The following is a 13,730-nucleotide window of genomic DNA, read 5'->3' as shown; positions in this document are numbered from 1 at the left end:
TTCAGAAAAGTTGTTTCAACCATTTTTATTCAACCTTCTATTTCAGTACTTACAATACAGATTGTGAAAGTAAGTAAATCTGAATGATTTTCCATGTTACTTTTTCCTGGGTTTGTTGAAGACGGTCTCTCCTCCTGATCGAACGGTACTGAACACGGATGGAGCGGCTTTCCCCTCACGTTCTGCGTGGCAGGAGATAAACACAAGTTAATAGCTGCTGAAGGCAGGATGACTTTATTAACAACATTCTACAGAAGTCTAAATTACAAATGGGCTGAATGTTCACGATCACATATGTAACATATGAGTTAATTTACATTTCTGTAACGTTTAGCTTTCACTAGTCCTGTAAACGCAAGATTCTGTGATGATGAGAACGAGTGCTCCTTCACTGAGGTGGAGGAGTCGCTAGAGACTAATTCGTAAACACATTTGTCTCTCCACAGGGAGTATTTGTGTGTCTGTGTGCCCTGGTTTTGAGACCCTCTGTTACTTTATATGGAGTGGAAACACCAGCAAACCCAAGGCATGCACACAGAGACATATTTTGCATCCTACCAAGCAAGCACTTCTGTTCTTATTCTTCTCTTTGGTCCAACACACACACACAGAGCTTGTGTTACTGTACTGACAGGGTCATCGCTCCACTCACCACATTCCTCCATCACTTCAAAGGTCTTACTCTTCACCGTAGTCCCAGACGCCAGCTTATCTTTTGCCTGAATCAGGTCCTCATTCCTCACCTCCGGCCTCTTTATCTTACCCTCCTCTCCCTCCTGCTGTAGCTGTAGGTGAAAAAAACAGAAATGCTACAGATCAGCAGCTGTTGATGATCAATCCATATCTCTAATAAGATCCTTTACACATACCTCAGACATGTTCAGGATCTTTCAACTGGTGCTCAAATCTAAACTTGTACTGCAGCCTCCCAGCTTCGGTTGGAGTCCTCCCTTGAACTTGATGTTTCCTTCCTTCCTTTAAACACACAAACCCCAGTGGACTATAATTGTGCTGGCCAAAGTATGAGTCAGACTGTTACTCCTCCCTTCTATCCCAGTTCACACGGTGATGTATATGATGGCTTTTCATTCCAACAGGTTTATATGGCTGTGAAAAGTATGTTGATGTGCCTTCAGGTGTATTTTGATTAGTGCTCCTGGATCTCTTTATAACGGTGTGTGTGCACACTTCAGTTCATCACATGTTTTTCATTTGTGCGATCTTGTTAGGTCATCAAGTGCACTCCCTTCCTCATTCCACTGAGATGACATACTGTATGTTTACACAAAACAAACTGTTTTTTTTTTTTAAAAGACTGAAGATCTAACAGATGTGAGATATTCTCTCATCCTCATCTGCTTCTCATCACTGTCATTAATCTGTGAGCTCAAGACATTACATCAGAGAAGTCTGAATGTGCAAATGTGCTATTAAGTATGGTTAAAACAGATAACAACTCATTGATGTGAACAATTTTATTATTTTAACAAAATGTTCTAACAAAATGTCACAATTTGCTCCCAGTAATACATTGTATGGTGTAGCCCATATCTTTGATAAAGGTGCAGTTTGTAATTTGTAAGTGTTTATAAACCTGTAATAATAATTTAATGCTCAAGATACTTTAGAAAGATGACATTTGCAATATGTTGTCACTTTTCTGGCTCAAGTCCCTCAAGTCTCAAATCCCACCATCAGCAGCTTCTAAACTTCTCAGCTCGGTCCCTTTTTCTTTTAAGGTGACTTACAAGGCATATCTCATTTCACCAAACTGCATGCAGGTGATTGGGAGTAAGGCAATGTCAATGTTTCCAATGGAGCTGGCAACACAGGCAGCAGCAGGCTCTAAAAATTACAAACTGCTCCTTCAATTTAGGTAATTATTATCTGAATTATGGTTTATTATAAATATCAGGGACTTAGTGGAATATAATATCATTATAATTATAATAAACTGTTATCAGGTAAGAACAAAAGATGTATTATTAAAAAAAATATCAACTACATTGTCATAAACCATTTATATTATTCGTTGTAATACCCACAACAGTGTCCATCTATTAAACATTTCTCAAGCTAGAATGTTGTTTTTTTTTATTTCCATAATCCTGCCTTTGTAACAGATGGGATATCTTAATGTCTAAAAAGGAAAAAGTGATCTGTTTGTGCATTCGTATTGACTGTAAACACAAAACTGACTGTAAACACAAACTTGTTGTAAAATAGTACATTCTGTAGCATCAGATTTTAAAATAGAAACTGATTTGTTTTTTAATATTCCCATAATAAAGCAACGTACAAGTTTCTAAACACAGCAACCGCCCTGAAGCAAAGAATTATAATGTGGATATTTGTGGATTATCTGCCTAGTTCTGACAGATGCCTAAATTCATCAAGGCAACACATGGTCCAACACCAAACTGACAGGTCCCGTTGATTGTTTGATGAGGTAAGCTCATGTGTGTTTTTTGCTGTATTTGGGTAGTAGCTGAGTTCTGATGAACTGAACAAGTCTCGTTTCTGTAAGAAACACCACTGTGACTACAACCAGTAAACAAACTGCTCCGATGGAGATGTGCACCAGCCTCAGCAGCCAGCCACTGTCACAACACAGTGTACGCTGAAATACAGAGAAGAAAAAATTAAATGTAATGATCTTGTATAACAGCTCTGCCCAGAATATTATTTATTTTTTGTTAGCTTTACCTCTGAGATGGCTGTCAGGATGGAACTTATTGTGAGGACAATTAAGAGTGCAGGATGTGGGCGGAGACCTGACAGAGGGGTGTGGTCACTGTGCTTGAAGTAGCGGTGTATGTAAATAAGGCTATGGATAATTCGCAAAGCCATGTTGCAACAGTTTGCTAGGATGAAGCCGACGCCCCCAAACAGCCAAGTCAGCCAATAGGAAAGCAGCAGGAAGGAGGCGGATAGTCCCAGCATAACCAGGTTATACCTACGAAACAAAGAGGCCTTTAATTCAAGACATAATCCCACAAATAAATCTTTAAATATAAGAAAACGGCTATAAGCAATTTGTATTTTGACTGCAGTACAGGACAGATACATCAAAAAATTTAAATGGATGCTTACATGCAAGCAATATATTAAAATGACACACTAACCTGTCTACCTCCTCCTTACTCATGGCAGCAAAAACAAAACACTCTGTTACACCATTAACAGCTAAAAGCATTACGTAAAAACTGTAACAGCGTAAAAGAGAGGGACCTGAAGAAAACAAACACACACACACACACACACATATATATAATAACATTAGATAGTAAAATGCATATGCATATCAATGGCTTTCAAAATAGTATGACTGAATCAATTAATGTTCAAATATGCCTCAGAAATGAATTTATCAGCATTCACATATATTAATAATTTTCTGCAGAATTATGGAATGGTTTATTTCATGTAAGTTTTACCTGTTCCACTGCTCAGAAGTTCCCCTCCATACATATCAAGGGCCAGGTGGGAGTAGGAGTAACCAAACGCAGTGATAATCAGACCGATCAGAAAAACCAGCTTCAGCAGGCATTCCAGTACATCAGCTGCGATAGAGACCTCCTCCTGCAGACCAGACAACATTCATCAGTCACCCAAGATCTTATATGAGTGATTAATGGACTGAAGGGCAGGTGTGTGATCAGAGGTACGAACTTGTTTCTGATGCTGTATGTCACGTCCGCGCTCTAACACATTGGCGAAGAATACATAGAAGCTCTCTTCAATAGGGAGGAAGAGAAATCGAGCCACCATTGAGCCAAGATTATTCACTATATCATACACCCCTAAATAAGAAAACAGGGATAAAGGAAATGAGTCTAACACAGAATATAAAAGGTGTTCATTTTCATTTAAGTCCTGAATAACGTACTCACCCTGGTCTCCAAAATTTAGCACATTCAGAAAGGTCATCACGTAACGCTCGCCTGCGAAATGAATGTGAGCAGAACATGTTCAGAATGACACAAAGCACACAAGTAGAATAGGAAATGTTCGTGTATAATACCTTCTGTGAGAATCTGTTTGAGGAAAGATTGTTTGAAGAAACTCCAAGTCAGTGTGGCGAGCTTCCAGTTAATCAGTGGCTACACACACATACACAAACACAGATTTTTGCAGAAAACCTGCCAACCATTGGCATGTTTGCATTTTTAAAATATCGCATTAAATATCCAAACCCTAAATTACTGAATTTACTGAATTGTCTTCTTCTATTCAGGAAAAGGGTTCTAGCATGTCATCTCTGACGCGTCCAGTGCATAGAAATAATTCTTAATTGGAAAAACAATATAGATTTTAAATGATGTCAATTTAGGCTTATTTCAGAGGTCAGAAAATAACTGGCACCTGTCCGTTCATTCTGGTGGGCAGCAGCTCTGAGATGTGGCGCAGCGGAAAGCGCTTCTTCTCTGCTTCCTCTGAACCCAGGAAATGCATGAAGTAGGCAATGTAGCAAAGACACAAGAACCCTGCATATACACACTAAAACACAAACATTCATACAGGAGATATACAGGTGTAAAAATTAATTTATATTGTAGAATAAAATTAGGATATTGTGGGAAAAGTAATTTTTTCCCGGTAATTTAATTCAAAAAGTGGAACTTTCATATTTTCTAGATTCATTACACATAAAGTGAAACATTTCAAGGCTTTTTTTTTTTTTTTTTTAAATCTTGTTGATTACGGCTTACAGTTCATGGAAATAAAAAATCCGCTATCTCAAAAATATTAGAATAAATAATTTATAACATAGAAATGTCGGACTCATGAACAATAACATTAGCCAATGTGAGAAAGTCCTTCGTGACCTCACAGACTATTACACGTCTTGATGTTGGAGTGATCTTTGTTAGTCAACCACTCCTGGGAAGGGTAACAATGGTTCTTAAAATTCCTCCATTTGTACACAATCTGTTTAAACACACACACACACTTACCTGGGCAGCAGAGAATATATAGAGACCCCACTGGGGAGCAGAAACCACCATCATCATGGTGACAAGACACTTAGCAATTATTGCTAGACTTTCTGCAATCACCTATTCAGAACACAAGCATGTACACAATTTACTTTGATTAGACATATGCTAATTTATTTGTAGGTTAACTTTACCGACACAATAAACTATTTAGATACTTTTTTTTTTTTAACCTTTAAGCGAACAAGCATATGAGCATGAGCAAGAACCCAGAGAGGCTCAGCGAGCAACTCGGTTAGAGCAGCCATGCAGAAGAGTCCCACAGCAGGTCCATAATGTGGGACAGTGTGAGGGTCTGGAGCCTGCAGTAGCCACAGCCACACGCACACCAGTAACACACCCCAGAGACAGCCAAGTGGCAACCTGAGGAGCAAGAAGAGTGGGAGGGTCTTCTTGTATTATTTATGTATTAATTAGTGCTGTTACCTCACAGTTCTATGATCTGCACTTTCCTATGTGTTTTCTGGTTTCCTCCCACCTCCCAAAAACATGTCAGCAGGTGGTGTGTTTGCCCTAGGTGTCTAAGAGTGTGTCCATTGTGCCTCACACACAGCACTCACTATTGTTGCTGTTATAGTTCCTGTTATATGTTTTATTTAATAGGACAAGGGAGTCTGCTTACGTAAGCCATAACAGGTTAATAACCTGTCTCCAATTACGCCCCGCCCCTTCTCCGCTTAGACACGCCCTCCTGAACGCCTCTCTGGACAGGAAAACCAGTGTGGAGTACAGCAGCGTCAACCTGCACCATAAACAGTGCTATGAGTTTCACAACAAATGTAACACCACAAAGAAACCAAGAACACGCCATAGCATAATATCGACATACCTTACGTTTACCACGCCTATTAACTCCTTGGACACGAAGCGCAGTGTGAACGCGTTCAGGAAGAAAGTAAGCACCCGGAACATAACCTAAATAAAATATCAACCCAAAGCCACGAGTCACATTAACTCAGGTCTACCGACATGCAGTGGTGTATCCAGATATGTGTACATACCTGAAGCAGGACGTTGTACGATGCAAGAGTTGATGCACTCCTGAGTGCGTCTTCGGAGCCCATGATCCAGTTTACAACTCTCAGGTAAAGAGCCAAGAAACTTCAATTACATAAACAGCTCGTGAAAAACACGAATCATAGCAATCTTTGGTCACCAATATTTTCCCACACATTAGGACATACACTGTTAGTCCAGTAACCACTGTCTGAATGCATAGAGAACACTTATAATACAGTAGACATGCAGGCAAATCAATGACTGTAGTTATTTGGCAAGATACGCTTTAGTTCCTGGTTACGGACAACCATTTCATAATAAAAGTCACGAGACGCCTTAAACGGAACTGAAACATTACACAATGTAGAATTTGTCAATATAATTTGTCAGATGTGAAATGCAGCCTGCGGTATAGGATTGGCTGTGTTTCTCCGAACGGTATATGATACTTTTATTTTGACGTTTCGTGTGAGCAAACTTAAACAGGAAACGTGCGGTGTGCAGTTGAAAAACATGACTGAATCACAAACGACGTACAACTAAATATGTAATGCAAAAAAATATTGCTTGTAGAAAAGTTGTAGTAGTGCTGCTATACAGAGTAGGGAGTCATGAGGGGTGAAATGAAACAGAAGTCACCTCCACACCATTAAATGTCCGGGTAAGTTACATAAAAACACTACAACATGCAGTGTCAGTGGGGTTTTTTAAAAATCTATTATTATTCTGTATGTAATTGTCATTCGTTTGTTTATTCTTCTCTTCAGTAAGTGCTTTATTCTGGTCGAGGTGGTGGTGGATCCAGAGCTTGTCCCGAGAACACTGGGCTAGAGGCAGGAATACACCCTGGATCCATTGCAGGGCAACATGAACAAACATTCCAGATGTTTCCATGACATTTCCCGAATCGATATCGTTTCCTTTTATTGAAGATCGATTAAATCGGAGAATCGATATTTGTCCCCCCCATCCCTAATATTTACCAAGTGTGCCAATAGTGGAGGGCACTGTATATTACAGAGAAACTGAAAAGCACAAATATGTACATGGTTTTAAATTGCTACTATACAAATGATAAGGTATTAAAACAAGCACATTAATATAAACTTGAGTTGTCTTGCAGCTGGTATTGCTGTCAGTAATTAATCAACACCTTTTGACTAATCAGATTCGAGTATTCAACACTGCCGTGGTATGATTTTTTTTAACACAGGGTATTTTACTTTATAAAATAAAACAGACCACATGACAAGCAAAAAATAAACAGTGCTAACACAAAGTATATTATCCACATGAATATTATCACTGTATTTTTGTTTGTACCATACAAGCTATGCTGTTGGTTTATGACTATGAAACAGTGATTTTTTTTTCTCCACTCCTAACTCAGATGTTGCCTTTTCTTTCAGCTTATTTGTGTCTGTAGCCTTGCTATAGGGAGACAAAGGGAAAATGGTGGTCTCCGCAGACATTTTCATCTCAACAGCTCAGAGGTTTCTCTGTTGTGGGAAGAAGAGACAAATTCCTCATTCATCATGTCTTGATATAGCTGTGCAAATCATTGCTGTTGATCTGGGCCTTAAACCGGCTGTTCTGTACGACCTTAACGGCGCATGTGCAGAACAGATCCAGCGATATGTCATCTCACTGCAGGAGGCTGGAGCACTGACCACAACACTCCAGATATTCTCCATCAATGGAAATTGTCTTGTTATGAACTCTAATCTGATGAAGGAACATTTGAGTGAAGTGCTTATGAAAAAGAGCCTCCTCGCTGTTGATGTGTCTCCAAGGATGGAGCAACCATCTCTGATTGTCATGGATAGCGGCACCAAACAAATGGTCAAAGACATGTTGGACTTTATTACGGACAAAGAGGACCAGCATCTGTCAGTCAGTGTGGTGGGAGAGGAGCTGTATGACCGGTGGAACTTGTGCACACTTTTTGGGATTCTCCTGGGCTATCCTGCTTCATATTGGTTTAATCAAGTGCAGAGCTTTGAGAACTGCCTGAGTATGACCCCGCTGGTGGTAAATAAGGTTTGGGTTTGCTGGCCAGTATGTGATACAAAGCACAGCAGTTGTCTTTACTCATTCAGTGTCCCTGAAGTGTTGTGGGCAGAAGTCGATACCTATATAAAAAACTGGGTGGAGCGCTTGAGAAGCCGATTTTGCAAACAGACCATTTTGACCGAACTCAGTATTTCAAAGGAAACAGTCATTTTGCCCACTGTAGCCCTGTGAGTGCTTGTGCTTTTATATGCCTGTAGTGCTCCAGAGCCTTCTTTATGTTCACAACAGCCCTGATGCCCTATTATACACACACACACACACACACACGCACACATTAAAGCAGACTGGCAGCTGCATTCATGATTTAGATTTTTTTTTTTGTTAAAAAAAAACAAAATCTTGGCCCAAATCTTTTCCGAAGATTTGGGCCAAGACGTGTCATGTGATGTCTTAACAACGCGTATTCAGCCAAAGCCCCCTTTTCGGAATATTTTGCTCCAAGTCATCCATTTAAAAAAATATTTTCTTGTAAATAAAATGTTAGTTTTCTAATGAAAGAAATGAATATGTTGGCACAGTTATATTTTTGTCTACAACACCGATTTCAAACATTTAATCACACATCTTCAGATCAAAAGGTTTTTAAGATCATGAGAAACATTTCAGTCACGCGTCTCCAAACTTTTGACTGGTAGTGTATGTATGTATTTATCAAAACATACCAAACCAACCACAATATTAACTACTTTAGCTAGGTTAGCTAGCCAGTTAGCATTAGGTCTAGGTTCTGTGACTAAACTATTCCAGATAACACATTGTTCTTTTGGCATATACCACAGGTTCAAGTTTATCCGAGCCTATTTAGTGAAATCTAACTCTCCCCAAATCCTTTTATTTATTTGATTATTTCCATTATATTTCTTTATATTTATTAAATCTTTCTTTTCTTTCATTGTAAATATGTTTTTTCCATTGTGTTGACAAATTTGACCTAAACCAGAAATAGCCATTGAACAGCAGTTTACAAGTCACATTTTAAAGTTCAGAGGTACAAGCCAAAATGCATACACGTATCTTAAATATTGAGTATTACTCAACAATGAGATAATGAGCTGTATGTCAGATGTGAGACTATTCAACCACGAATGTTTACCTCTGTATTATCATATGAATCCACCACAAAGGTTATTTTATATTTAAAACAGTACTTTAACATGTATTAAGGCTAATGTCAAGTGACCCATCAGTTAGTCCTATTTAGTAGGCCAATAACCTAATGAAAAACATTCCATTACTTCAGTTATAATAATAACAATACACATTTCTGACTTTCACTTGAGTTACCCTGAGTTAATAGAACAGTTTAAAAAAGGGAGTGACAGTTATCAAGTCTTATGGGGGGTCTCTCTGCATTGCCACCTAAAAACCCTCCACCCTCTTCATTTTCCTTTCATTCTTTTCAATCATGTGGGTTACACTAAATGAAACCAGCTAGATCATTTAAAACATGGCTATTGCACCCAATAATAGATAATGAAGTCAGTTTTGTATTGTCTTCATCATTGCAGTGAGGTAGAGTCCAGCAGTTTTCTAGAAGTCGTCATGTAAAGCTAACGGACAAGGTTTCTGAGTACCACTGAAAGTGCGGAAAATGTTGCATGCATTGGCTGTTCTTGGTCTCAGCTGGCACTGAGGATTGGGAGCACTTCTCCACATCGAGCACTCACTTTAAGCTCAGCAAGGTGGTCAGCTCTTGTAGGACCAATGTTCAGGATGGCCACTGGGAGTTGTCTGTCACTGGCTGCTAACAGGAAGCGGTACCCAGAATACACCTGGACATAACAGTAGAGCCGCATTTGATTAAGTACCAACCATGAAGTAATGGTTATACATATATGTATATGTATGTATATGTGTATATACACACACACGCACATAAAAACAGAATAAATGATCAACCAAATATAACGTGCAGATATATACATGATGCACTTAAAGAAATAACATCGTAACATGCTCTGTGATGTATAAAAATGCTGAGCATTTATGTTTGCCTTGAGACATTTAAATACTCTTATCTCTTACACTGACCATCATACTTCATTTTTTTTCCCTGTGGCATGTTTTTCAAAGACTGCTCTTAATGAATACCTTGGGAGAAAGGTCTTGGTGATTTTTTTTTCCACAGAAATGACCATATGAAACTTCTAGCATTTTTATTACACGTCAAAGAAGTGCAGCGTTTCAGTTGCAGTGTCACAGAGGGCAAACAGAGTCCATGAGTGCAAACTGAAGGCCTGAAGGTTTTCACTGTCAACCAAGGTGCAATCAATCAACAGTCTTTCTGCACTGCTTACAGAAGAACTTGTGAAATCTGCTTCAGGCCAATATCAGCTCTGATGATAATACCTAGTACTGAATCAATATTTCGCTTTCTGTTAATAAAAAGGGACAAAAACAGCATTAATGTTTCATGGTATCTCCGTGTACCTGTATAATGATAAAGCACTCTTAGTGCTCACCTGCAGTGAGGATCCAGCCACAAGCACAGCATCAGCCTCAGCCAGCTTGTCACGTATAAACTGCACAGTTGCATGGTCCACCATGTCACCAAAAAATGTCACAGCAGGCTTAAGGATGCCACCGCAGGACTGGCAAGAGGGAACCCTGAATTGCAGCACCTGTTCATCTTCCAACAACACATCTCCATCCGGTGCCACCTCGCCTGGGCTTGCCTCCCAGCCAGGGTTCAATTCAGCGAAATGCTTCTGCATCTCCTCCCGTACAGTCAGCTGCCCACAGCCCATGCACACCACCCTGACACACACACAGATACAAACACACACCAATGAACACTCTGCATCAAAACAGAATAAAGCCAAATAATAAAGTAGAATAAATGCGAGTTTCGAACCTTAAGCTTGGTTGGGTCAAACATATTTAATTCTAGTTACTGTTTATCCTGGAAATTTAGCAACTTTTTCAACTCAAAATAACCTAATAATATTAAACATTATGTTTACGAAATGAAACCTTATGTGCTCAGTTCAGTCACCTGCTATCATTATGATTTGCAAGCATGTTATAAGATTTTATGTGTAGTTCTGTAAAAACTGTCTATGTTGTTAATAATACAGGACTTTTACCATTTTTACAATTCCACTGTAATAATATAAAAATAAAAGCCTGGTCAACAGTCCATTCACTGCTAAGCAGTGAACTTTCCACCTAGACTACCTGTGTGAACAGCCATGAAGCTCAGTCAGTCTCTGGTGTCCTGCCTTTGAATGTAAAGCATCCACGTTTTGAGTGACAAGCCAGTGAACTTTGCCTTTCTCTGCCCAGTCCCTCAGGGCATAGTGAGCTGAATTTGGCAGGTGGGAAGAGAAAAGCGGCCAGCCCACATAATTGCGGGCCCAGTAGCGCTGCCGAGCCTTGGAACTGTACATGAACTCAGTGTGTTGAATTGGCCGGTGATTTGTGCGTGCGAAGAGCCCCACACGTTCTGAACGATAGTCAGGGATTCCTGACTCAGTCGATATTCCTGCTCCAGTTAACACAAAGAGACGTGAGGCTTGTGATACAAACGCCTGTAGCTGCTCCAAGGAGCGCCTGTCCACTGAGCTGCTGGGTGGAACGAACTTCCGCACGCTATCAGGACCTGAAGAAGCAGCACGTCTTCCCACTGCCACACACTGAGGCAGGGATCGCCATGGCAGCAGCATCTGTCAAGAACACAGTTAGGGCAAACGTTAATAAAATATCTATGGAAATCAGTGAGAGTAGCCAACGTTAACTGACATTGATTTGTACAACTTGATTATCAAATTTTGGCTTGTTGTAGGTCTGCAGGTCCTTCATTTGTAAACTGTACACGGATTTAGAGTGGCCAGAAATGTTCAAATTGTTCAAAATAATAGCCACAATCCACACATCAGATAGGAAAAGATTTCTAGAGGTAGTATATCCACCTTTCTATAGACCACACCATCAGTAAGACTAATTTTATCCTTATGCTATCGGTAAAACAGCGATCTCTCACAGCAAGTGTGAATGTGTTTGTAGTATGCAAACAAACAACTAACACCACCAAAATTGCAGAACAATCCCATAATGGAGAATGATGACGATTTCTAAGGCTTACAGGAGTAAACATGGACTAATTTAATCATACTATATAGTGGTAATGGATATCTATAATAATCTGACAGATATACACAGACATGTGGTTATTCATGGTAACAAAGCACAGAAATAAAGCACCTTGCTTTTCATATAAAACATTTGTGAGTGTAAATGGGAAAGCATGGAATAGCAGTTCTGGTGTCTTGATGTCCATGCAGTCACCTGGTGTAAAGTAGACTTAAATGGACCAAAAAAAGCTTCTAATAGGTGTGTAGGAATTGTCAAGTTTGGCTAGGGGCAGTGGTGGCTCAGTGGTGGCTCAGTGGTTAAGGCTTGAGCTACAGCTCAGAAGGTTGTGAGTTCAAATTCCAGCATGTCATGCTGTTGAGTCCTTGAGCAAGACCCTTAACTCTCATCTGCGTAGTTGTATCTTCTCAACAGATGTGGAGAAAAACATCAGCCAAATGAGCAAATGTACTTTTGAGGAACACACAGAGGTTTCCTCTCAGCAAGCCTGATTACTGCAGTCTCAAAAGGGCTTCATGTGAGAAAAAGACTTTGTTTTTTGGCAGTGTGCCACATGTATGTCTCCAGAACTGGTTTGGGCACATACTACAACAATTTAGAAACCATTATAAACAATATGTTCCTATTCCAGCTATAATATGAACTATTTTTATTTAAAAAAAATTAAATAAATAATTTTTTAAAAAAAATGACTACAAAGGCATCTGTGATCACAACATTTTCAATCAAAAAAGAAAGAATTTTTTGTTTATCGTTCATTTTGACAATAAATAAATAAACAAACAAATGAATAAATAAAAGAGAGGCATACATTAGTTTACAACATTGTTGTTGTGTGTTTTATTAACTTAAATAAACAGAAAGCACATAACCAGTAGGTTTTTTTAATGAAAATTTGTTTCATTGTAAAAAAAAAAAAAAGTTGTAAAAGTCCTTAACAGCAGTATTGTTTCTTTATTCTTTATTATTAAAGTCCAGACTCACACACAACCCAAATGTACAACCAGAACATTGTCATTTCCATTACTCCTAATGCACATTTCTGAATCGTCGTCTTATAAAGACAGGATAAGCTCACGATCAAACCCTGTGACAGCAGAGATCTTACGTGACTTACCAGCTTTGAGTAAATTTTCCACAAACCCATGAAGCTACAGAGCTCAGACCGCTGTGTTCATTACACAACACTGTACAGTGCTTATGTACTACTCGTGTGAGTCGAGTCAGTAGAATCACTTCCGTCTTGCAAATTATTACTGGTGTGAAAAAGAAACATCCCACAGTGAAGCACTGTACCGGAGCTTGATTCGGTATCCAGTAACCACGTGATCTGTGACGTGTGACGTTTTGCCGCACGCAGCCACGTGACTGCTTCATGTTCCTATTCAAAAATAGAAAGAATTCTTTGGGCAGGTCTCTCGGTCATTCACTTCTCTAGTGATTTGACGGTAGTGAAACAGAGCTCTGGCTGCATTTTCAGGTAGTGTCAATAAATAAAGTAAGTTGAATTGGCACCCTGTCCAGGGTGGACCCCGCCTCGTGCCCGATGCTCCCTGGGATAGGCTC

The 13,730-nt window shown here is 39.4% G+C and overlaps 4 protein-coding genes across 4 annotated transcripts; 1 reads left to right on the top strand and 3 right to left on the bottom strand.

The window, feature by feature from the left end:
- Positions 1-10: 10 nt before the first annotated feature.
- Positions 11-988, bottom strand: mustn1a (musculoskeletal, embryonic nuclear protein 1a). The gene is made up of 3 exons (XM_053636697.1): positions 870-988; positions 653-785; positions 11-182 (listed from the first exon to the last, which is right to left on the bottom strand). The coding sequence occupies exons 1-3, from the start codon at positions 876-878 to the stop codon at positions 97-99; spliced, it is 228 nt and encodes a 75-aa protein (XP_053492672.1). The 5' UTR covers positions 879-988; the 3' UTR covers positions 11-96.
- A 472-nt stretch (positions 989-1,460) lies between these two features.
- Positions 1,461-6,407, bottom strand: rft1 (RFT1 homolog). Its single transcript, XM_053636695.1, has 13 exons — positions 6,002-6,407; positions 5,830-5,915; positions 5,623-5,742; positions 5,174-5,363; positions 4,959-5,060; positions 4,366-4,500; positions 4,025-4,103; positions 3,894-3,944; positions 3,673-3,803; positions 3,438-3,582; positions 3,126-3,231; positions 2,707-2,956; positions 1,461-2,620 (listed from the first exon to the last, which is right to left on the bottom strand). Exons 1-13 carry the CDS (start codon positions 6,062-6,064, stop codon positions 2,456-2,458), a joined length of 1,623 nt encoding a protein of 540 aa, XP_053492670.1. The 5' UTR covers positions 6,065-6,407; the 3' UTR covers positions 1,461-2,455.
- Positions 6,408-7,428: 1,021 nt separating this feature from the next.
- Positions 7,429-8,461, top strand: c11h1orf74 (chromosome 11 C1orf74 homolog). The gene has a single exon (XM_053636954.1). The coding sequence runs from the start codon at positions 7,452-7,454 to the stop codon at positions 8,241-8,243; it is 792 nt and encodes a 263-aa protein (XP_053492929.1). The 5' UTR covers positions 7,429-7,451; the 3' UTR covers positions 8,244-8,461.
- A 400-nt stretch (positions 8,462-8,861) lies between these two features.
- On the bottom strand, positions 8,862-13,405 carry sirt4 (sirtuin 4). Its single transcript, XM_053636953.1, has 4 exons — positions 13,282-13,405; positions 11,250-11,737; positions 10,535-10,829; positions 8,862-9,844 (listed from the first exon to the last, which is right to left on the bottom strand). Exons 1-4 carry the CDS (start codon positions 13,309-13,311, stop codon positions 9,692-9,694), a joined length of 966 nt encoding a protein of 321 aa, XP_053492928.1. The 5' UTR covers positions 13,312-13,405; the 3' UTR covers positions 8,862-9,691.
- Between the last annotated feature and the right edge of the window lie 325 nt (positions 13,406-13,730).

This window comes from Ictalurus furcatus, chromosome 11, assembly GCF_023375685.1.
Source record: "Ictalurus furcatus strain D&B chromosome 11, Billie_1.0, whole genome shotgun sequence".
NCBI classification, from domain to species: Eukaryota; Metazoa; Chordata; class Actinopteri; order Siluriformes; family Ictaluridae; genus Ictalurus; species Ictalurus furcatus.
The sequence above is the reverse complement of the archived record's forward strand: the minus strand, read 5'-3'. Positions and strand labels throughout refer to the sequence as shown.